General features: G+C 36.5%; 2 protein-coding genes and 1 long non-coding RNA gene across 3 annotated transcripts in view; 2 read left to right on the plus strand and 1 right to left on the minus strand.

Moving 5' to 3' along the window:
• The window catches only part of LOC309510013 (uncharacterized protein), a gene marked incomplete at its 3' end in the record, with an annotated part of 1894646 nt that overhangs the window by 1842716 nt on the left and 24633 nt on the right, over window positions 1-27297 (minus strand). The gene's annotated exons all lie outside the window — the stretch shown is intronic.
• Window positions 9500-10145, plus strand: LOC309510055. Its single transcript, XR_014210175.1, has 2 exons — window positions 9500-9778; window positions 9860-10145. It is a non-coding gene; the product is annotated as an uncharacterized lncRNA (long non-coding RNA).
• Window positions 10506-12201, plus strand: LOC309510029 (protein adenylyltransferase SelO-like). The gene is made up of 4 exons (XM_082191165.1): window positions 10506-10594; window positions 10676-10719; window positions 11376-11455; window positions 11652-12201. Exons 2-4 carry the CDS (start codon window positions 10680-10682, stop codon window positions 11772-11774), a joined length of 243 nt encoding a protein of 80 aa, XP_082047291.1. The 5' UTR covers window positions 10506-10594; window positions 10676-10679; the 3' UTR covers window positions 11775-12201.

The following is a 27297-nucleotide window of genomic DNA, read 5'->3' on the forward strand; positions in this document are numbered from 1 at the left end:
CAGCCCTTATTATACGGTACATTTAGACTCAGTGTCAAGACAACACCATCTGGGTAAAAAAACAACAACACAACGCTCCGAACTAATTTAGTGTAGGAGAGAGATGGAGAGCAGAGGCACGGAGCGATGTGCTCCAGGTGTAGCCTCTGCCTCTGGCTCGACCAGCTGATGTGGCCACAGAGAAAGTGATGAAGGTGGACAATCGTCAGAGTGTGCTTCTGCCCAGCCAACACCTCTCAAGGGCTGTGTCGATAGTAGCCACCTGGGTAACGTTACAGCGATTTGACAGCCGATGAGAGCTAGCGCGTTTAGCTAGCCCATCTTGGAAATGATTAGATAAAGTGTCACATCTCCAGAGCACAAAACCTCTAAATGTTCACAAGAGCAGCACTGAACATTAACTCCAGCCAAACGGAGAATAATCGTATGATTTTCATGTTCAGAATAATGCCGATTCAGGATATTATAATGCTCCGTAACACAAATGCTTTGACCCACTTGACACACAAGATGGCGCCGTAAGGAGTTGCGGGAGAAATGTGACGTCATCGTAAATCTATCTATAGCTGGATTTGGCCAGCTCAACCAGAGCCTCATCTCGTCAGAGGGACACCTTAAAGACCTTGAGGCCACACCTCAGAGTTCCTGACGGAGACCTCTGCATCAGCGACTCGCATCATCCTGAATACCAGCATGTACAACTTCACAATGGGAAGATTGCTAATGCACTGCAAGTGAACACAACTACTAGTGCTTAGACATTATTCATGCCATTTTTCTTTTCTCATTTTCTCCTGTTTTTTGTTAGTTAGGAAGTAAGGTAAGAGTTCTGTTGTTTATTTGTGTTGATTGTTAAAGTGGTGTTCCTTCTACCGGGTAGTGAGATCTTTTGTTTGTTTTGGCTTTACCTGCTCCTGAAGAACAGGCTTCATTTCTTTTTCTTTTGGAGCTGTTTGTTTAGGATTCTTTTTGCACTGTATTTATCACTTATTGTAAATAAATGTATTGGAAATCTTACTTTGTGTATTGTGTGCTGGGACTCAGATAGGTTAACTTTTCTTTGTCGCTGTTCATTTTTGCTTTAAAGCTACTTTCCCTTTTGCCCCTAGAAAATGAATTGGGAACGTAACAGTGGTATTGTGTAATTATTCGAATAGAATTGAGTCTTTTCTCTCTGTTTTGCATGCGTCGTCATAATCATTATTGTTATTGTTGTTATTATTATTTTAATAAATTGTTTTGCCTCTGTCACAGTGTATTCTTAACCTGAATTAGCACTGTTCATATAGGCAACACCAATAGGTGTCATGTAACAAAATAAACCTATGTTTTCTTCATGATACAGGGCATAATCTTAGTTTCGTTTTTATTTTGTTACCATTAGACATCACTGGGTTTTAATTTGAGGTATGAAAACCTGACGATGCCACATATTGAAACACAAATTCATATAACATATTAATTAGCCTGTCATTTTCTTCATTTTCTAAGTCAATAAAGGTTATGTTAAATGAATAAATGTAGTGTAAATGTTGTAATGAAACCAACTGTACCGTTCAAAAGTACTGTTTGTTGTTGTATTTTTCAAAACTTGAAACTTGTGTGTGTGTGTGTGTGTGTGTGTGTGTCAGGTGGATTTTTTTAATGTTTTTGAAATAAGTCTCTTGCACTGCTCCCCCAGCCTGCATTTATTTGATTAAAATATAGTAGCCTAGGCTATAAACTACAGTATTGTGATGTATTATTACCATTTTAAATAACAGTTTCTATTTGGACATATATAAAAAAAAAAAAAATTTTTTTTTTTTTTTTTTTTCTGATTTCTAATTGTAATAACGATCTCATAGCTTTATTTCTGCAATTGTAAATGCAGTGAAAATATATTATTGGCACTTCTGTGTATGCACTGCAAAGATGTATTTTCCTTGAATGATTTAATTTGACTGGTGTTACCGTCCCAGGACGTATGCATTTGCGTTTTCTAATGGGTAAGTGTCATTCATTGATTTATTGAGTGTGTGTGCGCGCGCAGCCAATGGACCCAACGGCCTGCTGGGAGTTGTAGTTTTGTTGTACGTTGTATTTATACCACAGAAAGGACCTGTCTTTCACTTCGATGGTAACTAAAAAAAAATTCAAGCTGCGATTTTTCACGATGGATATCCTCGCGCGATCGAGTGTAGATTGTGTTAAACACGACAAGAACCAAAAATTCTGCGTTTATTCCTTAAAACAGTCGGTATTTCCCATATTGCTTCTCCTTTGCAGCTGCCATTGGCGCACGTCACGATTATAAGCGCCTGCTATTGGCGTAGGCAATGTTTACAGCACGATGATCAAGTATGTGGTGCGAACGCAACGGAACAGTCAGATTAACCATAAATGAACATGGTGAGTAACATTTTATAAACAATATTGTCAATATTGTTTGTTTTCCCTCTATTTTGCTGACGAGAATTTCAAAATAAAGCCCTACCAGAGTCTCAATGCAACAACAGACAGTGATTGAACCGTGAATTTTGTGAACCATTACATAATCCTATATAGGCTAATTATAAATTCAATTGTTATTATACTTTACAATATTACTGTTTGTTGTTGTATTTTTCAAAACTTGAAACTTGTGTGTGTGTGTCAGGTGGATTTTTTTAATGTTTTTGAAATAAGTCTCTTGCGCTGCTCCCCCAGCCTGCATTTATTTGATTAAAATATAGTAGCCTAGGCTATAAACTACAGTATTGTGATATATTATTAGCATTTTAAATAACAGTTTCTATTTGGACATATATTAAAAGGTTTTTTTTTTGTTTTTTTTTGTCCAATTTCTTGTGCTCCTCCCTGTCCTAATATAGGTGATGGGACCTACCAGCTGTTCCTCATCAATGGCAAGAGGATCCAGTATTTAAGCAGAGCCGGGGGGGAGAGACTGGGACTGGGACTGGGACTGGGACTGGGACTGGGACTGGGACTGGTTTCTTCTCCCAAGAGCCTGAGGCCCCGTTTACACGATGGGAAAACGCAGATATTTCCCTGCGTTTTGGCCTGTCATTTACACGAAAACGCAGTTTTTATCCCAGAGAACGATTATTTCTAAAAACTCCGGCCAAAGTGGAGATTTCTGAAAACGCCGGTTATGTGTTGCCGTGTCAACTGGGAGAAACGGGGTTTTAGGTTCTCAAACGTCACATTATGCGCCAGAAAATGCTTACGTCATGTGAGCGCCCTATGTTCAGAGTTTGTTCCATACTGTCTATGAGTTTGTTTGGCTACTATTTGATCATGGATGCTGTTAAAGTGGTACTCATTTTTACTTTTGTGAAAACGCTTTTGGCCTGTTTGCATTTGCTTCGCTGTCTGTCCACACGAACGAACCTCGCGCCATGTCTATTGTTTTGAAAGGAACAGGAAGTCGCTCGTGCTATTCGTCGTTGTCGATTTTGAGGATTCTGATTGGCTTGCATGGCTTTATCCTTCTCCTTACACTGCCGCCCCTTTGTATTTATGCGGGTTGATGTAAACGACAACTTTTTTTGAAAACGATATTGCGTGCACGATGTTATTTTTGAAAACGGAGGGGGAGAAATATTCGTTTCTCTAAATACCCGGCTATGTGTAAATGTGGCCTGAGACTGTTGTGTTACCAGACTTGGAGTGTTGCTCTTGTTGGTGTATGTTAAGCTTAAGTGTGTTGTTACGGCTGTAGTGGCAGCTTTGATGTGTTAAGCTTAAACCAAGGTCAACTTAAATGTGTTGTGGCTGTGTAGTGTGCAGCTTTGAATTGCTTGCCCATTGTTGAGTGTTGGAGCAGTAGGGAGTGGGTGCATTGGCAGTGAATCTGAATAAAATGTGTCTTTACATAAAACATTATCATAATTCAACCTGTATGTATTAAAAGCCGTAGTCACCTTTCACTTATTCATGCAAAAGCTATAAAAATTATGACTGAGATTATCTTAAATTTATACTATTTTTGAGAGGATAGATAGATGAATTTACTCACTTTTTCAATTTGTCCTTTCAGGGAGATATATACTGTTTTTGCCATTTCTGCTTTCTACCTCCTCTGGCAACTCAAAGGGAGCAGTTTTGCATTTTTTGGATGCAGGACCAAGAAAAGTACACGCAAATTTCATGGACAATATGTAATTTTTAATAATAAGAACCACACCCGTTTCAAACAGTTGAGTGTCACCGTCCACTGGAGCCATAAAGGTTCTCTCAACATTAGTGAGGGCACTGATGGTGGTCGTTTAGAAAGACCCAATCTTAACTTTATCTGTGGACACTTCATGTTTTTGTGCGGCGGTTTGTGCGGTTGTCCACTCAGATGAGCCGGGTGAAAGCAGGTCGGCTGTACGGTTGGCTTGCAACAGACATTCTGGAGGGTGACAGAAAATAAACATTGATTCAATAAGCATTGATAATACCAATTACCTTTTTTAAACCTTAGTGCGCTGACAATAAGCCTACATTAATATTAACCATACAAACTACAAATTAATAAAACTAGAAAAATAAAACTGTGAAAACAGTGAAAAGACTGTTAATAATGTTTTATTTCTTTTTTTTATTATTATTAGGGTGGCCCGATTATGATTTTCTATTGCTGATAACAATTTTTTTCAAGCAAATTGGCCAATTCCGATAGCCGATTTTTTCCTTTAAGCAAATTTATTTGTTGTTTATTTGCTCTATAACATCTGTTGCCAGCCATTTGAAATGTAATCATGATGCAAACAAAGAGGCTACACACATGTAGCATGATAATTTATTTTTTATTTAAATTAGATTGTATAATTTCAAGATTTAAAGCAAAAACAAAATGGTCTGACTTTTGTTTTGTGAAATTATGCTAGAAGACACCTGCACAAAACAAAAACAGCAGACGGACTGAATGAAAACGCAAATTCACTTTCTGTCAGTAGGTGGCGCTTGGAAATCGCAAGTGTCTTAAATGTGAGTGTAAATGCAATGAAGAAAAAATTTAATTTAAATTACAATTTTGCCACAGTTTTTGCATGAACATGTTAAACATATCTAATCATTTCTGTAATACATTTTTATTTAAATTTTGCAACTTATAAAGTGTTAAAATATGTATTCAATTTACATATTAAAACTATTGTATGAAATGGCAAATGTAAATTATATAATTGAATTTTCATTTTCATTTTGCACCAAACGTTGCACAAATGTATGGGGAAATTTAAATTTAAATACAGAAATGCATTGCCATTTTACATATTGCATTTCAAATTGAATATTGCTACCCATAAGCTTCCATACACATGGTACCTGTTACTTGTTACTTGTTACAGTACAGATTGGAGGTTGACCAATCACAGTTGTCTCTGATCATTGGCTAGAGACGCTTATTTAATCATTATAGTGAGAAAGTACGACAGCTTCTAAACCCATACAATTAATAGATTTAATCGGTTATGGTTTATAACGCGCTTACATTTCCAAAAAGACAAAAAAGTCCCGAATATTGCATAAATGGAGCATTCGGGATTTTGAGCCGATGAGCGCCCTCTGGTGGAACATTGAAGGATTGTTTGTGTGACAGTTCTGATGTTTTCCTCTAGTTACGTGATGTAAGGAAGTACAGGACATATATAGTTAAAAAAATATGCCTGTGAGTTTGATGTAATGACAAAACATGGTTTCACGTTATTTTTATTTTTATCGGCCGTCGCCATCGCTACATTTAGGGACGAACAAGAATTCTGTGAGAATGAAAGTTGTAATGAAAGAGAGTTCGATAAGAGTCACTTTTATAGCGATGTGAAACACTGGAGAAATACTACTGGCATTATCACATAAACTACTAGGTAAGATACAGATATGAGTGCCAACATGCTATTTTACACGTTGATATGTTTTAATAACTTCTGTGTGTTTTACAGATGCTCTGCCTCTTGATGAGGTTGATGGTAATGTTATTCGTACTGTGAAGAGAAGTGTGTTTTCAGAGTCTCAGCCCTCTCCTCTGAAAGAGCCCCTGACACTGGCTGCTGTGTCACAGGTCAATAAACCCATCCACTCATCATCATTTACAGAGAACTTGTGCATTACTGCAGTCAAACCTGGGGATATTGTTGCAGTAACTGTGTATATGTAATTTATGAAACAGAAAAATACAATTGAGCTAGTGCCATCTAACCACCAGTCAAAAGTTTGGTCACACCCACCCATTCTTTATCATTTTTCTTGTCCACATTTTAAAATAGTAATAAATTAATCATCATCATCACCACCAATAACATTGTCGTCGTCAGCATAATTTTGAACTTATTCAGGCTGTTGTTACAAAGAAGTACACTTCATCATACTTTTAAAAAGAGAAATTATATGAAAATAATATAGGCTACTTTAAAAGAATATACTTTGGTGCAAACTGAATATAATGTTTCGGACACTTAATTGCATCATGTTAACTGAAATTAAATGAACATTTATTATAGTTTGTTAAGAAACAGTCATGAAAGTATACTCGTTAAGTGGCTTTTTATTTCATTAATTTTGTATTATCTGCAATAACTGTTTTTTAAAAGAAACATAGTTTTCCATTTTTATTTTTAACACTTATTTTTTACAAGGGTGAAGCAGATCACAAAAAAAAAAAAAAAAATTTGAACCACCCAACTCCTCAAATAAATGTCTACTTTAGGTTGTGGGCAAATTATTTTTAGCTATTATACTCTATTATATATATAGCTATTATATAATGCTAGCTTAAAAATTGGACCCAACACTTACATACCAATAGAAACACTTTATCATACATTTATTTAGTCACAAACAGTTCATTTATTGCATTGAGTTAATTAATTCAGTTCATTTAGTGTTTTTTGTTTGTTTTTGTCAGTTATACTTTTATTAATTGATTCAGTCATAAAGCTTTTAATCAGCTAATGAACTCGTGGGCCACTTGGACTCTTTACAGAACCACCAGTGGTCTGAGGATCACAGTCTGAGAAAACTGCTTTAAAACCAAACTGGACCATGGTACCACCACAGTACTTTTGTGTAAATGTTGTTTCTGCATATATTCAGGCTCTTTTGTGTATTTCAGGATGTGTTGAGGAATATTTTGGATCTGAATGAGTCTGTGATTCAGAATGAAGAGTTTGTCCGTTGTGTCAGTGGTGGGAAACTGTTTCCTGGCTCTGTTCCACTGGCACACAGATACGGGGGCCATCAGGTAAAACTGACCGTCACTTCAAACCCGACAGCGATGGCGTAAGACAACCAGAGCAAACATGTCAACCATGTGTTATTATTATTATAGTTTGGTTATTGGGCCGGACAGCTGGGGGATGGAAGAGCACATATGTTGGGTGAATACACAAACAGGTAAAATCATCCTTTTCCATCAGCGTTCAACACAAATCATCAGTTGTTATTGTCAGATGTGACTTTTCTGTTGTAATGCATGTCAACTTTCCCATAATGTTGTTTAAGATTAAAGAATGGAAAGTGTGATCTATACTTACTGGTTTTTCAGCAAATAGATGATTCTGGCATTTTTTTAATCTATTTCTCGTTTAATGCTTAAACATGCGTCTGAACAATGACATCTCTCAGTTTAGAACTGACAAGTGTTAACCGTTAGAGCGGTATACAATCTCTCTTTTATCCAGAAAGGGTGAAAGATGGGAAGTCCAGTTGAAAGGCTCAGGAAAGACACCGTACTCAAGGTGAATATCAGTTTCTGCTGCTCAATATTTTTGATATGCTTTTTAAGTAATTCTGAAATATATTTAGTTGTAAATGATCTTACATTATGACTCATAGTGTGTGATTCTCTGTCTGGCAGGAGTGTAATGGTTATGCTGTTTACTGTACATGATGTTTTGTGTGCAGGTCTGGTGATGGACGGGCTGTGATTCGCTCCTCTGTGAGGGAGTTCCTGTGCAGTGAAGCCCTCAGGTACACACACACACACACACACACACACACACACACACACACACACACACACACACACACACACACACACACATACATATAAATGCACAATATATATGAATGGACATGCACAAGAAGAGTAATATATGGATTTATCACATTCAAATGCTTGGTGTTGAATATTAGTTTTATTTTTATTTATACTTTTTCCATTTTTTTGCCTTTATTGTTTGTCAGTCTGGTTGTGAGTGAGGAACCTGTTTGGAGGGATCCGTTTTATAATGGCAGTGTCATAAAAGAAAGAGGTAAAATACGATCAGATTTGGAAAAATCGAGTAACTAAGTTCTTTATCCTCCTCAGCTTTATGTGATTGTTCTCTGTATCTATCAGGAGCGGTTGTTCTGCGTCTGGCCAAGTCCTGGTTTCGTATCGGTTCACTGGAGATATTAACTAGAACTGGAGAGTTAGATGTCCTACGGTATATTAACTTTTACTTGGGAAATAATATTTTTTTTCTCACTCTTATTTGCTTTTTAATTTCTTTTTATCTTTTATTTTCAGGACATTGTTGGACTTTGTAATTAAAGAGCATTTTAAATCTATAGCAACAAATGACCCTGACAAGTATGTGGTGAGTATCTGTGTCTCTCTGCTGTTTAGCTGTAATACAAGATTATTTTATATTGTCTGATCAGTCTCACTATATTTGAATGGTTTTCATGTTGTGTGAAGGTGTTTTTCTCTCGAGTGCTGAATGAAACGGCACATTTAATCGCCCACTGGATGTCGGTTGGTTTTGCTCATGGTTAGTTCACTCTGCTTTACTTGTTTAGTTATCACATAGATTTATCATTATAGATCGAGCTTAATATGCAAAATGCACAACATCATGATCTGCATCTTCACACAGGAGTCTGCAACACAGATAACTTCAGTCTGCTTTCTATCACTTTTGATTATGGCCCATTTGGATTTATGGAATCATATGACCCAAGTATGTTTCTTTGTCTAACTTAAACTTTCATAATATTAGCAATCATCTTCCTATAAATTTAGTTTTTAAGCTTTTTGTCATATAACATTTCACACACACACACACACACACACACACACACACACACACACACACACACACACACACACACACACACACACACACACACACACACACACACACACACACACACAGGGACTCTGTATATTAACCCTACCCCTAAACCTATGAGGACACAGGAAGTGTGAAGATGTTTACGTTGTCATTATACACATTTGTGTCCTCCTAAACCATATACGAGAACACACACACACGCATACATATATATATATATTATATATATATGTATACAATACTGCAAAAGTGGAACATTGTATGAATAGTAAGCTACTTTAGATCTACTATAAATTTTGTATATAGGCTACTTACAGTATAATATACATGGGTTGAGGGTCATGATTAATTGCATACTTTTTTTAATCCATTACTTGTTTTATTTTACTTCATTATATTCTAATAAGATAAAGTGAAACAGACAGCCATAATAATAACATATACCGGTAATATTTGTATTGTTAAATGTGTGTTATTGCTCCAGCATTGTTTCCTCTGTATAGATTTTGTCCCCAACACGTCTGATGACGAGGGCCGGTACAGTATAGGAGCTCAGGCTAATGTTGGCCTGTTCAATCTACAGAAACTTCTAGAAGCTCTGAAACCACTGCTGACCTCAGATCAGCTTTCACAGTAAGAGATCCTTTTATTTTCTGTTGGTATTGGTCTGGAATAAATAAGGGTGATTCGTGTCAATTCATTTACTTCAGATCTCAGCAAATATTGAGAGAGTATCCACAAATCTACCATCAAAGGTGAGCCTGTCATTAGACAATATAGATCACTGTATTCCTCTCTGAGTCGTTCCTGATCTCACTTTACTGTTTCTGTTGTAGATTTCATGAGCTGTTCAAAGCAAAGTTGGGCTTTCTGGGAAATGAAGAAAAGGATTCATATGTGATTGCATTTCTTCTAAAGGTAAATATTAGCTGGATTGTTTTTTTCTCTAATTGTACTATAATTAATTCATGTGATAAAGTTATTTGGCCATTCTCAGTAAATGGTGTCATTTGTGACAATAAAAAAAAGAAATAAAAAAAAGTAAGGAATCAGTAAGACACACGCACACACACACACACACACACACACACACACTGATATATATATATATATATTTATACACACACAATTTCATTATAAACTTTTTTAATTAGATAGTTTTTTTTTTTTTTTTATGATATATTTAACAGCCAAACTGTCAGAAATAGTTAAGTCCAGTATGGAGTTAAATCAGTAGTAGATCACACAAATGGCAGCATTTCCTGAGAATGACCCATATAATGTTGTATGATGTGTGATGTGTTGAGCTAATGGAGGACACTGGAGCAGACTTCACTATGACTTTCAGACAGCTGAGTGAAGTGACCCTGTCCCGGCTTCAGAAGGGATCCTTTGCTCCGGTACGTTTCTTCTCCATTCACTCCCACAGCAGCCGCAATATCCATAATCATGATTTCAGTCCATTAACTGTGACTGTGTCTCTCTTGACAGTCTTTGTGGGCTCTTTCAGACCTCTCATCACACAAGCATTTCAGAGACTGGGTTCAGCTGTATTTACAGCGTCTGTCAAGGTAATGTTGCTGTAATGTAAACTCAAACTCTTTAGAGGATTAAAAATGAACATCACTTGATGTGTTAATCGTCTTCTACAGGATAATGAGTGACTCAGATGAAGAACGGCAGCACAGAATGCAAGGTGTGTTTTTGTATATGTTATATGATGCAGTGTTATATATTATGTGTTTATATATTGTTACAGTAACACTACCGCTGAAATGTTCATGATTGGTAAGATTTGTTTTTGAAAGAAGTTTCTTATGCTCACGAAGGCTGCATTTATTTAATCAAAAATACAATAAAAACAGTAATTTTGTATTACTATAATATATTATTATACTATGAGATATTATTACAATATAAAATAAATTATTCTATTTGAATATACAGTATTTGTGTAATTAATATATTCGTTCAGTTGAATGTAATTTATTCCTGTGATCATTTCTCCAGTTTTCAGTGTCACATGATCCTTCAGAAATCATTCTAATATGATGATTTGCTGCTCAAGAAACATTTGAAAACAGTTGAGCTGCTTAATATTTCTGAGGAAACCCTGATACATGTTTTGATTAATATAAAGTTCAAAAGAACAGCGTTTATTTGAAATAGAAATCTTTTGTAATATTATAAATGTCTTTATTGTCCCTTTTAATGCATCCTTGCTGAATAATATTATTAATTTCTTTAAAAAAAAAAAGCCTTACTGACCGTACATTTTTAAACGGTAGTGTGTGTTTTTTTACGATGTGTTATGTTGTATTTAATGTTATTCGTAATTTTTCTATTGTTCAGGAGTAAACCCACGGTATGTGTTGAGGAACTGGATGGCTGAATCTGCTATCAGAAAAGCAGAGAAAAATGACTTTTCAGAGGTATTATTACATGTGATGTCAAACTAATATTCTGTCGTTGATCATGCTTATCATATATCTTAGAGTGTTTGCTTTAATATATAACTGTGAAATGAACAATTATGACTTGACAATTGTACATACAATGTAACATCTTTAGACAGACCATTATGGCTTGTCTTTTTCTTAGGTGACAGTATGTTTTATGTATTTCTAGGTGACACTGTTGCAGAAGACTTTAATGGAGCCATTTATGGAGCAGGAAGAGGCTGAGAGAGCCGGATATGCCAGTAAACCTCCATCCTGGGCTCAGCATCTGAGGGTCAGCTGTTCTTCCTAACTCAGGAAAAAAATCGCAAATTTCAGCATCATTTGAACCAAAAATATTGTTTATGACATTGTAATCACACTTCCTAATGGATGATCTGATTGGAGGATGAGTCATGTTCGACGTTATATATGTACATATGCACGTTATATATGGACAATGGACATGGATGTCTTTTGTAATATTGCTGTTTCTGCATTTCTACAAAAGTGCAAAAATCTTTGCATCATGCATCTCGTTTACTCCTGTTTAACAATTAGGCATGTCAAAATCTGTTAAACAGTTAACTTTGCAAGACCTTATTTATTATGACATTCCATTAGCAATGATGATATAGCATATTTGTAATACAAATAATCTGATTAGGTGCGTAAGTACAAAGTATTTACATATTTTAGTCTGGTGGTGTAATGCAAGAATATTAAACAAAATAATTAAAGATGTGTGTCCTAATGTCACGCCAAGAACTTGTTTGGCGGTCAGTTCCTCAGTCCAACTACAAAAACATGTCAATTAGCTCTATCTGTCTTCAAGATCATTGTTGACTGCGCTTTTTCAGCATTGCTGTCATCAGTTCTGACATGAGTTCGCCACCTGGGGGCGCTGTTTGTAGAGGTGTCGTTCTCTTTGGTGGAGCTGGAGGCATTTTTCTGACGGAGCCGGCGGATGGTTTGGCAGCCGGTGCAGGAGCTGGTGGTGGAGGCGGGGGTGGAGGTGGTGGAGCTCCACCTGCAGATGCAAAGTTTTGGGGACCAGGAGGAGGTGGAAGGGAGGTAATGGGGTCTGGAGGTGGTGGGGGGAGTGAGTCTCCCCCGTGAGGTGCAAAACTAGGAGGCGGTGGAGGAAGAAAGTCAGGGGGCAGCTCGGCATCTTCTGGAGGAGGTGGTGGTGGAGGCAGGTCATCCATGGGTGGAGGTGGGAAGGAGGATTGTGGGAATCGAGGTGGAGGAGGAAACTTGTTGACTTTGGTTGTGCTGGCAGGAGGAGCAGGGGGAGGAGGAGGCAACATGGGGTCGGGTGGTGGAGGAGGCAGGGTTTCCATTGAAGGCGGAGGTGGTGGGAAAGATGTTTGGTTGCCAGGACCCTTCAAAAACAAACCAAAAGTAGCATTCAGGAGCATTTCAGATAAATGATGAAATTACAAGGGGATTAAAACAACTCTAAAGGAACCGTCACCCTTCGTAAAATATTAGTGTGCGTAATTTTACTGCTCTTGAAGTATACTTTAAGTCTTTAAAGTATATTTAAAAAAATATATATTTTCAGATAATATATTAATTAAATAAAAGGCCACTATATGTGTATTTAAAGACACTGCACTTTCATGACTGTTTCTTAACAGAGTTTAGTGCAATTTTAAAAAGTGTACTTTGCAATCATGACAAATTAACAGTTATACTTTTTAAATTATGGTTTAGTAATCTTTTGCAGTACATTTATTTTGATATTGACAAACATACTAGAGCACATGCAAATTTGATTATAATTTCAACTGTAGTGTGTTATTCGTTAATACATTTAATGTTAATATATTTTAAATTTACCAATTGGCAACTTCATCATGACAAATGTGTAATTAAATATTGAAAACATGTCAAGTTTCAATAGAAATAATATATGTATATTTTAGTTTACTATAAATGCTTCTCAGTACATTCGGCAGTAAACTTCATATTTCATTGAAAGTAGAAGTAATTATGAAATGTTATAAAATGATGTACTTAAGTGTGTCAATAAATTTAAACTATATTTTGTTTAATTGCAATTAACATGCAGTTAAGTGTCTGAAAACATTATAGTTCACACTTCAGTATGGTCCATGAACTTATATTATTTATGGTATTATATTATGGTGTTCTTCATTACTAACTGATAGATTTAGAGGTACCTTGGTGTCCTTTGGAAGCTGAGGAGCGTGTCCATTCACAGCTTTGGCTGAAAGATAAGCACAAAAATGTCATCAAAATCCTTTTATATAAAGATATATATGATACATTTTATAACAATCTATTTAGCTCATTATCTCTACCTTTAGGTGTAGGAGAGGGTGTGGATGCACTGGAGGAGGCCTGGATAGTGCGGTTAGCCCAGCTTCCAGTGCCGGCTGCTTTCCTCACAGCGGCTTTGTAGTTTTCATATAACTGCTTACCATACTATGACAAAATCATGACAAAACAAGACCGTTAATAAAGTAGAAGAACTTTTTTTTTTTTGACAAAGTAGACAGCTCACAATAGGACCCAACACAATACAGCTACAATTTACAGTATGTTTTTGCATTGTAAACTATAATTTATAATTTAATTTGCTGCAAAAAGTTCAAATTAGTGTCGTCTTGCATTTATCATCATTATCTATTTTGGTTTTTGGTGTGTGGCCTGGTTTCTGCTCACCTTTGCAATACGTATCCCTGTCACCCACAGAGTCATGGTCAACTCATCATCACAACACAGATACTTGATGTATTGGGAGATCACAGTGACCATATGAACATGACACACACCTGATATACACACCTGAGAAGGCCAAGATAATAACACTTCATTTAGTTGTTTTCGCTATTGTTTCCCTGTCATTCTCTACAGATTTGTGGAACCATTCATTTTTCAGGGATTGAATCTTTAATCAATGTTTTTTTGTTTTCAAAACAACAAAAGCTTGGGTAAACAACTTACTAGAGTTTTCAGTATTAGTTCATGCTTTGCTAATATTAATTTTTCTTCAAATTGGACAGTTGGTGATATTAACATAGTTTTGATTACATATGTTATTGAGCTGCAGTTGCATAGCAGAGACAGTGGATGACACACTAAAATCACAATTTGATTGCCAGTGCCCCTCATGCCACACTTTAGGATTAGTCCTAAATATTGCTAAAATGAACCACAAAAATATTTTGCTTTATAATTTTGAATTATTTCATACATACAAAGAATGTATGTCCCTTTTCTGTTGGAGTCGGGGTTTAATTGTGCATGTATTACATTTATTGAATTTTTTGCGTTTTATTTCCCAATTGCTTGACAAACATAAAACACAGCCCACCCTAACCTAATCATAGCCTGAAACACCCTTGATGATTTGTCATGCTTTCTTAATGAGATGACTGAGATAACAAATGATTTTATGTGGGGAGGGAAAGGAGTTAAAATAGCAAGGAAACATTAATTGCAAGTTATAAAGAAGGAGGATTAGGATTGATTGACTTAGAAGTTAAAAAGAAGGCCATAAGGGTAAAACGATGAAACAGTATTTATGTGATAAAGTGGAGTATGGATGGAAAGGTTATATGAAGGATGTGCTGGACAAATGTAGTGGATGTGGGGAAGAAGGGCTTTTTATGGGATTGAAAAAGCCGATGTATGACAAAATGCCGCTGTTTTATCAGGAAGTGCTAAGTGTGTGTGCAGAGGTCATATACAGAAATATACAGTATGAGTGTGAAAATATAAATCAAGTTTTAAAACAACCGATATTTTTATATCCAAATTTTAGAATGAAAGAGAGAGTGTTTTATGACAAATTGTAAATGAAAGCAGGAGTGAGACAAGTTAAGGATATAGCATATGATGTAAGAGGGTTCTTACCTAATAGAGCCTTATATGATTGTGTTTCGGAGTGGGATGATGAAAACGAAATGTCAAAAGTGGACTCGATGTGTGAAAATATTAAGACAAGTCTGCCCAGAGCCTGGGGTAGAGAGTATTGAAAATGAAACTGTTAAACCTGGGGAATGGGGATTGCCAGATTTGTATTTTGACGGAGGTGATGGGAAAAGACTACTAGAAGGAGTATCCACTAATATGATGTACACATTTATTTTGAAAAAAGAGATCAAATTACCAGCATCAGAAAATGTGTGGCCTAAGGTGCTCCCTGGCTTAAAGGTTAAGGAAATTTGGGAAAATCTATGTGTAAAGTACAATGGAATAGAATGTGAAAACCTGGATTTTAAATTAAGACACAACAGAATCTACAGGAAAGTGGTCCTCCACCAGATAAACAAGAACATAAAGAGGGATTGTGATGTGTGTAGATCTGCTCCAGAAACGTTGATGCATGTTTTTTATAGAGTGCAGAGAACTTGATGGTTTTCATGAAAAGCTAAAAGAGCTAATCAAAGAAAACTGGGGGGGAAATGTTAAACAAGATGAATGGAAAAAAATTGGAGATTGTGTAGACTATAAAGATATGAAAGTGAATCTCTGCAATTATGCACTGAGTCATGCAAGATATGCAGTATGGGCAAGGAGAAACTAAGCGTTTTATGAAGGGAAAAACTTCTCAGTTCTCGCGCATGCGCCGTGGCGCTCTCGTGAACTCACGTCAGAGGCCCTGTGTGGGAAAATTAATAGTTGAATTGTTAGGAACACATTCAGCAATGAAAAGGATTTCTATTTGTATCTATGCAATTGCCTACGTCAAACTATGCGACTTACACACATAGATGTATTGTGATCATTAGAGTTTGTGGTTGCGCAATAAAGACTCTGGATATATGCGGTACAAAGAAATCTCTCACAATAGGCCAATGTCTGGGTATCTGAGAGAAAAACCTGCTGCGTTTCCCAAAGCATTGTGAGATAAGTTGATCGTAGAGGACATTGGTGGCAAATGGTCTTCACGATCAACTTCACAAAGCTTCTGGGAAACGCAGCCCTGGACTGGAGCTCAGAGCCACTGCAGAGAGAATTACACAGAGCTGGCCAGTGAAATGAGACAACAGATACTCACTGTCACACATGCCTGGTATTATTATGGTTACAGTTATAATGCATGGATTGATTTGCACAGAAACAGAGTTTGATCAGATCAGAGAAGCTCTTCCTGCACATATTCAAGGTAATGTTCCACAATGGTTTCAGTGTCCCAGGACAGCAGTGAGCTCAACACTGCACAGCTGTGTCTTTAAAACACTTTGGCCAGTGGACAAATGAGAGCTACTTTTGACAGTTTGCAGTTCCTCTATTACAGTGGTGAGATATTATACCTTCTATAATAAGAATAAATGAATAAACATCATGTTACACACAAAAACAAGCAAACTGTAAATTCAATAATCTTTTATGCTCTGTCTTCTGTTTGCTTTCTTGTGAACATGATGATCATCAGATTGACCCATCATTTCAGATGAATATGATCATTTTGTGTAGGCTAAATAGGTCTTCATCCAAAATGAACGTTATCTTATTACATTCAAATTATTATGTAAATACACTGTACAAAAAACACTTTTATTTTTTTAAATTTTTTTTACTGATCGGTGATGGGACCGAGAGTGAAACTTACAAGTGTAGAATAGGTTAAAGAAAAACAATGTCGCAATGTGAAACCATCATGAAAGTTTAAATAATTAAGTAACAAAACAAATTTTCAGTTCAAGAAGAATTTCTTAGATGATGACTTCCGAGCAACTTCACCATTGATAAATGTAAAACCAGTTCATAAGAGACATATGGGTGCATTCCTGTACACAAAGAAAATGTATTAAGGTTTCATGCTTTTTCAAACTGTCTTTGGATCTGAACCAAAAGTAAAAAAACAACAACAAACAAACAAAAAAACTTGCAGCTGCACATACAGAAAAAATAAATAAAATAGTAATGTCACAGTCTCTGCGTCTTCGGTCTCTGTGTCTTCGGTCTCTGTGTCTTCGGTCTCTGCGTCTTCGGTCTCTGCGTCTTCGGTCTCTGCGTCTTCGGTCTCTGCGTCTTCGGTCTCTGCGTCTTCGGTCTCTGTGTCTTCGGTCTCTGCGTCTTCGGTCTCTGCGTCTTCAGTCTCTGTGTCTTCGGTCTCTGTGTCTTCGGTCTCTGTTGACTGTGTGACTGTGATGTCTCTGTAGCGGCTCCTTATTCACCATCAGCTGATCCTTAAACTACAATTAAACACACAGAGTCACATATGGAGTATGAGACATTACTGCGGTCACATCACATCAGTAGATTCATTTCAGAACAAACACAGGCAGAGATACATACAGAGTACATTAATATTACAGCCAGAGATATAAAGGTGAGGAGAACATCAGAGCTGTTGTTCTGCACGCGGGAGAACGACAAGATGAAGAAGATCCTGATCAAGACCATTGTGAACAGATCATCGTGTCAGGAACACTTCCCACTTACCGTCGTGGAAACGAAAGGTTCAGTCGATTATTCGCATTATATGAATGATGTGATGAACAGAAACTACTCTCTCAATTAATTGTAATCTTTTCTGGGAGTGATCTAGATTCTTCTGTGACAATGTCCTGCAGCCGAGAGTCAGAGCGGACCTCCTGTCGGACAACATCTATGTACTAACTGATTAAATGATAATACGGCATATGTAGTCCATTCCATAGAGACTGTGTGTGTTCTCAGAATAATGAGAACAAATAATGTTTATTACAGGATCTAAATAACTGAGCAGTTAAACTCGCTGTTCTCCAGAAAAATCCTCCAGGTTTTGCACATTTTTAGGTTTTCCAGAATCTTCTGCATATTTCACACCTTTCCAACAATGACTGTATGATTTTGAGATCCATATTTTTACATTAAGGACAATTGAGTGACTCATACACAACTATTACAAAAGGTAAAAACATTTACTGATGCTTAAGGAGGAAACGATGCATTAAGAGCAGGGGGTGTAAACTTTAAACAGGATTATGATGATGTGTACATTTTGTTCAAAGATCATCTTTTTTTTTCATCCAGTACTGCCCTTCAGAAGCGAATACTTCCCGGTTTCACAGAAGACAAAATAATTACAATTTATCCTGTTCATGCAATTTAAAAAGTTTACACACCCCAGCTTTTATTGCATTGTGTTGCATATATTACAAATATTTTACTAAAATATTAAACTAAATGTTTACTAAAACCTAAAAATATTTTTTTTTCTTCAAGAAATACTGTGTAAAACTGATGTCATTAAAATAATATGCAGGGGAAACCAAATCCTATGTTTGGTGGACCCTTTGTGTTACAAACCTTATTAATATTCCAAAGTATTCTAAATTATTAGATTAGGTTACAAAGCTTGTGTAATCTAACGAAATATGTTACAAATTACTGTATTTTGTAATCTTTAGTAAATAATCTACTTACAATATAGTGTCTCCAGTTTATAATGTGGATCATTCTTCAGATCAGAGAGAAGCTTCACGTCTGATTCTCCTAGTTTATTCTCAGACAGATTCAGATGTCTCAGGTGTGAGGGGTTTGATCTCAGAGCTGAAGCCAGAGCAGAACAACCTTCATCTGTGACTCCACAATCCCTCAACCTGTAGAGAACAATGACACACTCTTCACTCTCTCAGTTCAGATCAGTTTAGCAGTGAATCCATTATTAAAGAGAAAATACAAACTTAAAGCACAAATAAAATGTTTTGATGGATCATTGGACAGAGATCTAAAATGTCAAAGAGCTCAAAACGTGATTATTAAACATCTAGTCTTTAGATCTGTACTAATACAGTACGTATGGAGTAATGATTTGTTTTAATCGTGTAAAGAATATTTAAAAAAACAGTCCCTGCAGAAAGATGAACGTGATGAACTGCAAGAATAAATCCAGCATGTTCTTCATTTCTCAGTTCTGAATGTGTTGAGATCGAGTCGGTTTAAAATCAAGAGACTGAAGTGTTGATTGTGATGTGACAGTGTGTATTTCAGTGACTCAGTCCTGCAGAATCATGTTCCTGAAGAGCAGCTCATGTGTTCAATCTGTAAGAATTTATCAATTAGGAAATGCCGGACAGTCTGTTTGGGGAGCACCCAGACCCTGAGAGGACAAAGGACCTCTCTGGAAATTACCATTTGAACTCACACCTCAGAACACATCTCTCCTCCTCTTCCTCACTCCCCCTCTCTCATGCTGACACCACATGTAAATCACCCAAGAAAATGTATAGTTTAATGTGAATGATTATCACAGAGTATTTTTCATGTTTGGTAACCTCTGAATGCAAATTTCCATTGTTAAAAGATATTTCCAAGTGAAAGAGGTCCTGGCTATTTAATGAAATGCAGCAGGGAATTCGAGGCCTTTTTCTGTACCTCAGATTCGCCCGTGAGGCTGAGAGAGAGAGAGATCTTCAGCCTCATGTATTTCTTATTGTTGGCAGGCATGACAACAGGTCAGGGGTAAAAAAGGTGAGAAGGATGCGGCAGCAAAAAATCCAATCCAATCAACTTATATATATATATATATATATATATATATATATATATATATATATATATATATATATATATATAGAGAGAGAGAGAGAGAGAGAGAGAGAGTGCTTTTTAATGTTAAATTCATCAATCTGGTGAAAATTATTTTAGTTACAGTGTCTGTCTACATTACTACTACATAATAATAGTTATAATATTAATCCCATGATAGTAATAGCCATATATTGTAAAACAAATGCACTGAAAAATAAAGGAAACTTTCATAATTAGTTTTGTACTAATTTCTATACTTGAAAGAGTATATTTCTATACTTCACATTAAAGATGTGATTGGGCCAGCCCAGTGTCAATCAAGAAAAGAACCAAATGGGCCGCTGATCTACGTGTTTCATGGGGTGTCAGGAAAAAAAAACTAACGCTGACTTTTTATTGACCAATGCATTACACACTAACCAAGCGCCGCCAATTAAAGCAGCACTCAGTTACTGTGTCCAAATTCAGGGTCTACATCCTTCGGAGTACTCATTTGAAGGATGTTACGTCACAGCGCCGCGACGAAGGCTGTCCAAATTCGTAGGATCCATCAAATGCGGCCCACAAATACGTCCTCATTTTCCCCGAATTGGAAGGATGGGTGTGGTGGATCCTTTCCCGTCCTACCTATCCCATAATTCTTTTCGGCAGAGCGTAATGGCGGACGAAGCGAGCGGTAGCGGAGTGGGAGAGGGAGAGGAGTATGCTTTTCGATGTAAGTTTTTTAAAAACTGGGTTTAAAAAAAAACAAACATTTGTACAAATTTTACATTTGTACGTTTATATGTAAAAAAAACAACATTACTTTCGTAAACTAGCTTCTTCCTTACTGCCTGTGTGAATATCCCCTTACACACAGCTAATTTGTTAGTGAATGAAGCTGTTTTTAACGCTTCTAGGGACGAAAGAGCAGACAGAAGTGTTTATGTCACGGTTGCTAGGCGACAGGATATGAGCAACGGGTAAGGGAGGGAACTGAAAGAAGGGTAGGCTGTCCAAATTCACAAACACCGACTTCCGGGTTTTGCGGTCGTCGGAGGACCCCTCCTCCTTCAACCGGGTAGGAAGGATCCTAAGGAGGATGCAGACCCTGAATTTGGACACAGCCAGTAGCTTCGGGACTTCTTCGCTGTATTCTCGCTTTTTGCTCGCAGGTTTCTCGCTAGAGCTCCCCCCACAGCTTCGGAATAGATATTTGACAACACTGTTGTAAAAACTCGTTGGTGATTCTCAGACACCAGAGGCTATAGATTAACGACATCAAAGCAGATGGGACGTTCTTTAAAACGTCTTCTTCATTCGGGTTCGGACAGCGTGAGGGAGCGCAATAATGACAGCATTTTAGCAGATTTCTTTTGGCCGTAAAGCAATTGTTTACATCGCGAGACCTGATATCACGCGAGACTTCCTGACGCAGCGGCCGGCGGCCCGCCGGCTCAAAGTTGCAAGTGCGGATTTTCCGCTCACGGGCACCAGGGGGGAGCGAAACGACCACCATTCAACCCGAAATAAGTAATATAACCATTCCAATGACTCCGAAGCTGTTCAGTTAAGGTAAAAAAAGTTACTTAGTTCACCTTTAATCAAAAAATACTTTGCCTCGAGAAAAGGACAGTAACAAGTTAAGACCTTCCGCGCTGGTCGGATGCCGGACTTTGGGACGATTTAGCGTGAGCTTACAAATGACTCCACAATATTTCAACCTGTAGAGAACAATGACGCTGTGTAAACAGTAGGGCTGTCCCCGACTATGGATTTTCATAGTCGAATCAGAATCGTCATGTCTTGCCTATAGTCGACTAATAGTCGAATCATGTGTATGGGGGTGGGGCTGGGGGCGGGGCTTTAACGTTTCAAAGCCGCGATGTACAGAAAATCACACAAAGATATAGAAGAAAATGTATAAAAACATTTTTGATCAATAAAACTAAGAAATAACATAAATAACTCCAGAAAGGCCACACTGCAGATTTGCATTTCACATGCAAATCAAATCGGCTAAATTACCTGTGCGAGCAGGCCAGCCTACAGCACAACATCGATGCACCGAAAAAATAAACAATTAATTTACTAAATTAAATTAGAACAGAATATACCTTTCTAATAAATAAAAATACAAAACGAAATAAATCTGAATCAAGTCACAGGATGAGGAGCAAATGTGTGCAAAATGCCTAAAGTGCAGGGGAACATATATTCAAAACACAAGCCACAAATAGTTAGATTAGATAACCCTGACAGATCAATAAATAAAATAAAAATAAAGAAATAATTAAAATAACGATAGTAGCCAGAATTTTCAACTTTGTCTTTTTAACTGCAGAAACAACAATAAATGCTAAACTGGAGAGGCAGTCTTTTTAGCTAAAAATGTTCACAGCATCCAAAAATAAAATTAGAACCGGCTGAAAAGTTTTGAAATCACTTGTACCTGATCGAGAGAACAAATCCTGAAAGTCTTTCACTCTGTCTGTCCGTTGGAGTCTTTACAAATTGTGCGCGCGGATAAAATACATTCTAACGTGAAACCCAGTCTATGCGTGAAACATGTTAACGGTGGCCGGCAGAAGTGCGATCATGGTTTTCCTGATGCTAAATCCAGCCTTGGAGAATATCCTTTCTAATCGTGTACATCCACACTTTAGATTTTCTTATCCCAGACATTGTTAAAGATTTAAATCCTTGCCGCGAAAACACTCCTCTGTCGGTCACGGATTGAAAGTGAAACTTAAATCTGTCACGGGGTGTTTGGATTTATTCACGCACGTTAAAAAATATTTATTAAAAGCTTCTTTCTTTGCACATTTTTATATAGGCCTACAGCATTATCATAATAGGCTGAATATTAACATATTTACATAAAAGCTAGTTCAATGTGAAATCAGACATTGAGCGCCCTCATATAGCCAAAGTGGCATGATCCTCGTTTCATAACACCTCTGCGAAGATTCGACCGTGAGATCGGTAGTCGAATCAGGCTCCTCCTATCGAAGCATCGAATCTTCGACTATTCGGGGTCACCCCTAGTAAACAGTGTGTAAAATGACCATTTTATTAAAGATTGCAATGTGTGATGTGATTTGAATGTAGTGACAAGCAATGCCTCTATATTCTACACTGCTTTATAAAGGATGCCGGTTCTCCATGAACTTGAGGAGAAACTGAGGGACAAATGCCATGCAGTGCTGTAACTATGGAGTGATAAAGAGATAACATTAATAACACCTGAAGTGTAACTTTATCAATTAAATGTACTATATTTTAGTTCAATAATATTAATTTCATATTTTGAAGATATCTTTGTTTCTAAATATTTGTCCAATAATGATCCATTAATGGCCATTTAAAATAATATTTTTTTCTAATATGTTTATTACTTATATTACAATTAGATTTCATGCTTAGCATTTAGCATGCTAATATATGCTATTGCTAATTAATAGTTTCGTAGCAATCTAATACAATCTTATAACTCAGTCATGTGACACAAATATAAGAAATTGAATGAATTAATCCAGTTAGGGAACCATATTAAAATCACTTTAAAACTTCTTCATCGGGTTACTTGGAAATGACTTGTTTCCACGATGTTGACATTATGTGAACAAATTATCTTTGTTGAACTTAATTGGTTCATGTGGAGCTGATGTGCATGATTCAATCATTTAAATCCAACACACTTTTTCAGTGCATTGTTTTCTGTATTTTAAAAAGAATTTTGGATTTACTGTAAATCCCTCTGGTCCTCTTCGTTTAGGGGTCACACTTGGCTCCTTCGCGGTCAAAAGTGACCGAAGCCTTAAAATGTAATTTTTTTTTGTTTTTTGTTTTTTCAGGAAAACCAATGTAATATATTTTTGTTCAATAATATTTTTTTATTATTATTTCGAATTTAGAAAGGTTTCTATGGTACTATGCAATAATTATAAATAAAAAAATGTATGAGCATTTTGTTCCATTAGAATTCATATTTGTATTTGTATTATTATTATTTTTCAATAAATGCAACATGTCACATTAGTGCAGGCCTTTAAAATCCATTTTTTGAAGTGAGAAAAGCGTCATCCAGTGGCGTTAAAAAGTAAAAACTTGTGTAATGTCGTGTAACCGCCTGTAGGCTGTACTGTTGCTCACTATATAAATACATAGAGAGGCTTTTTGATTCCCATTGTTTTTTTTAGACATGATTTCTCCATTTTATTCGTTTTTTATTTTTTTATTTGGATATACATTTAGACATTCTAAAAGACTATTTTTGTCAAGTTTTAGATAATTTTGTTACATAAGTATCAGGTTTTGCATTATGATTACAATCAAACAATAATGTTTGGTTAGAAAAGGAACACAATGCAAGCATTTTTGTTAATCAGTATTTGATCATTAAAAAAATCTAACAAAATAAGGGATGGATAGTGATAATTCAAAACACTTTATACAGACATTTTGCAATTAATTGGTATTTTATTCAGTTTAATTCTATAAATGGTAATAAAACTTCAGAAGGGAACAGCAATTATGATCCAACAGCAAAAACAATAAAATAACAACAGCAAACAATCATTATCAAACTGTAGGTTAAAAAACAGGAATAAAAATGTAATTATAATAATAAATATTATTTTAACTATGTACATACAAACTGTAATTATTTTATGTATTGTTGCATATGCAGCAGATATCAGGAACACCTATTAGGCTAAAATAAGACCAAACAATTATTATTTGTTTGTTTGTTTGTTTGTTTGTGTTTGTTTGTGTTTGTGTGTGTGTGTGTGTGTGTGAGAGAGAGTGAGAGAGAGAGAGATCTTTTGTATTTTTTAATTTATTGATTTTATTTCGCATATTCTCAAAGTTTGCTGTTGCAGTCTTACCAGTTAATTTCTTTGTGTGTGTGTGTGTGCGCATTTGAGCGAGAGTCTCTTTTGTATTTTTCTTCATTTATTGATTTTATTTTGCATATTATCAAAATTTGCTGTTGCAGTCTTACCAGATCATTTCTCTCTCTCTGTGTGTGTGTGTGAGTGTGTGTGTGTGTGTGTGTGTGTGTGTGTGTGTGTGTGTGTGTGTGTGTGTGTGTGTGTGTGTGTGTGTGTGTGTGTGTGTGTGTGTGCGCGTGTTTGAGCGAGAGAGAGTCTCTTTTGTATTTTCTTCATTTATTGATTTTATTACGCATATTCTCAAAATGTACTGTTGCAGTCTTACCAGTTCATTTCTCTCTGTATCTGTGTGTGTGTGTGTCTGTGTTTGTTAATTTACAGTATGCATATTCCATAACAACCCGGCCCTCTACAAGAGTTTTAAACATTCCAAGCAAATCAGCATCTTCTCCTTCATTCTTACATGTATGGGATTTTAAAATAGACAGCTTTGCCTGTCCCACCAAAAAATTACCAAGTGTACATTGTACCTTCCATTCTTTCTTATACTTCACACCAAAAATGAAAATTTTTTGTAAACATAAAACCAAGCTTAGTAAACATTTTATCCAACAATTCAAACAAAGGAATTAATCTTGAACAATCACAAAAAAAATGAAAAACAGTATCGAGAATATTGCAAAAAGGCATGCAGATAAAACCATCTCATTAAATTTTGATACAAAACTGTTAGTTGCCGCACAATGGAGTACTCTCCACTGGAGGTCCCCAGACCTCTTAGGAATGGGGGGCTTATACAAACACCTCCATGATGGAGTTATTTCCGAAGAAATTGATAGATGTTCTCTCCATTTAGTATCAACACATCTTTTCAATTGAGTATAAAACAAGGATTTCACACACATACAATATAATATCTTTTTGCCAACATTATGAAACAATACATCTTCAAATCTTTTCAATAAAGTATCATTTAAATCTTCATCCAAATCAAGACTTATATTAACTCGAAGATCTGGAAAAATCATAAGCCTTTCATCATTCTCAATAAAATTGTTTACATAGGTCAAGAAAGACTGAGGAAAAGATTTTTTAAGATCTCCAATTATCCCTTCAACACATCTTTCTGATCTAAGCCCAACTCTATTAGCTATAGATTTAGCCGTATACCATTGACCCTTTGAAAAATCAATTCAATCTTTTACAGTAGCTATTCCTGTGTTTAAAAACTTGTCAATTACTGAACTCAGAATGGAAGAATTCCTTTTAAAGAGAGGATTAAAAAACAATGGTTCTAAAACACCATAATGTTTATCATCATCTCTCAATTTTTTAAACATTTGCCAGGCCTTTAATACAGTTACATAAAAGTTAGAAGAAGAAACACTTACTCTTGGATTTGGATTTTGGACAGATTTTTCAATTAGGAATAACTGCTTAGCTAATCCAACTCCCCCAATACTTTGTAAAACAGACAAACCTAATGCAATCCAGGGTATTTTATCTGAACAATATAATAGCCTTTGTAATGTTTGAAACCTCATTGTCTTAACTCTCGCCTCCAGATTTATAAGTCCTTGACCACCTTCTACAACTGGGAGATACAAAACTCCAGGAGGAAGCCAATGATAACCATCCCAAAAGAATTTAACAAAGACTTTTTGAATACCAGTCAATAACTCTTCAGGGGGATTCAACACTGTAAATCTGTGCCACAACATTGAGGCTGCCAGATTATTAACGATTAAACATCTCCCTCTGAAAGATAACCTCGGGAGAATCCATCTCCACTTCTGTAGTTTCCCCACAATTTTATCAACTAATCCTTCCCAAACATTTTTCATATAAGTTTCAGATCCTAAATATACCCCAAGAACTTTAAAACGTACTCGGTTACTAACGTAACCTCGGTTCTCTCTAGAAGAGGGAACGAGTACTGCGTTTTGTAAAAACGCTACGGGAAAAGTCTCTTTTCACGAAATACTGAAGCAAAAAATTATCCTTAATTTTCATACATGTAAAGCGCGTTGCGGCAGTGCTTAGCTATGGCGAGACGGCTCGCTCGCTCATTGGCTGCTCTGCAGCAACTGCATAAGCCTATCGAGCGAGGCCTGAGGTGACGTCAGGCCAATGAGGACGCTTCGCGCCCTCCTAGCCATTTCCCGCCGAGATGGGTGTGGCTAGCCTCTATATAAGGAGCTCGAGAAGGCTGATTCACTTGATTTTCATCGCCGAAGCGAACCAGAGTGAACCGTACGCACGGCAGAGAACGCAGTACTCGTTCCCTCTTCTAGAGAGAACCGAGGTTACGTTAGTAACCGAGTACGTTCTCTTACGAGAGTCCTCTCGTACTGCGTTTTGTAAAAACGCTACGGGAACCCCTTGTAAAGCGCCGTGCGTGCTGGGATAAAGACACCAATCACTGGAGCAAACCAGGTGTACAGTGCATAATCACCAGAT

The sequence above is a fragment of the Leuciscus leuciscus genome (genome assembly GCF_965113295.1).
Source record: "Leuciscus leuciscus genome assembly, contig: SUPER_11_unloc_1, whole genome shotgun sequence".
NCBI lineage: Eukaryota > Metazoa > Chordata > Actinopteri > Cypriniformes > Leuciscidae > Leuciscus > Leuciscus leuciscus.

Bases quoted from the DNA above. Each gene is read 5' to 3' on its own strand.
- LOC309510029 (XM_082191165.1), top strand. From the start codon at position 10,680: ATGAGTGACTCAGATGAAGAACGGCAGCACAGAATGCAAG. The intron at 10,720-11,375 runs GTGTGTTTTTGT...TCTATTGTTCAG, and splicing joins ACGGCAGCACAGAATGCAAG to GAGTAAACCCACGGTATGTG. The intron at 11,456-11,651 runs GTATTATTACAT...ATGTATTTCTAG, and splicing joins AGAAAAATGACTTTTCAGAG to GTGACACTGTTGCAGAAGAC.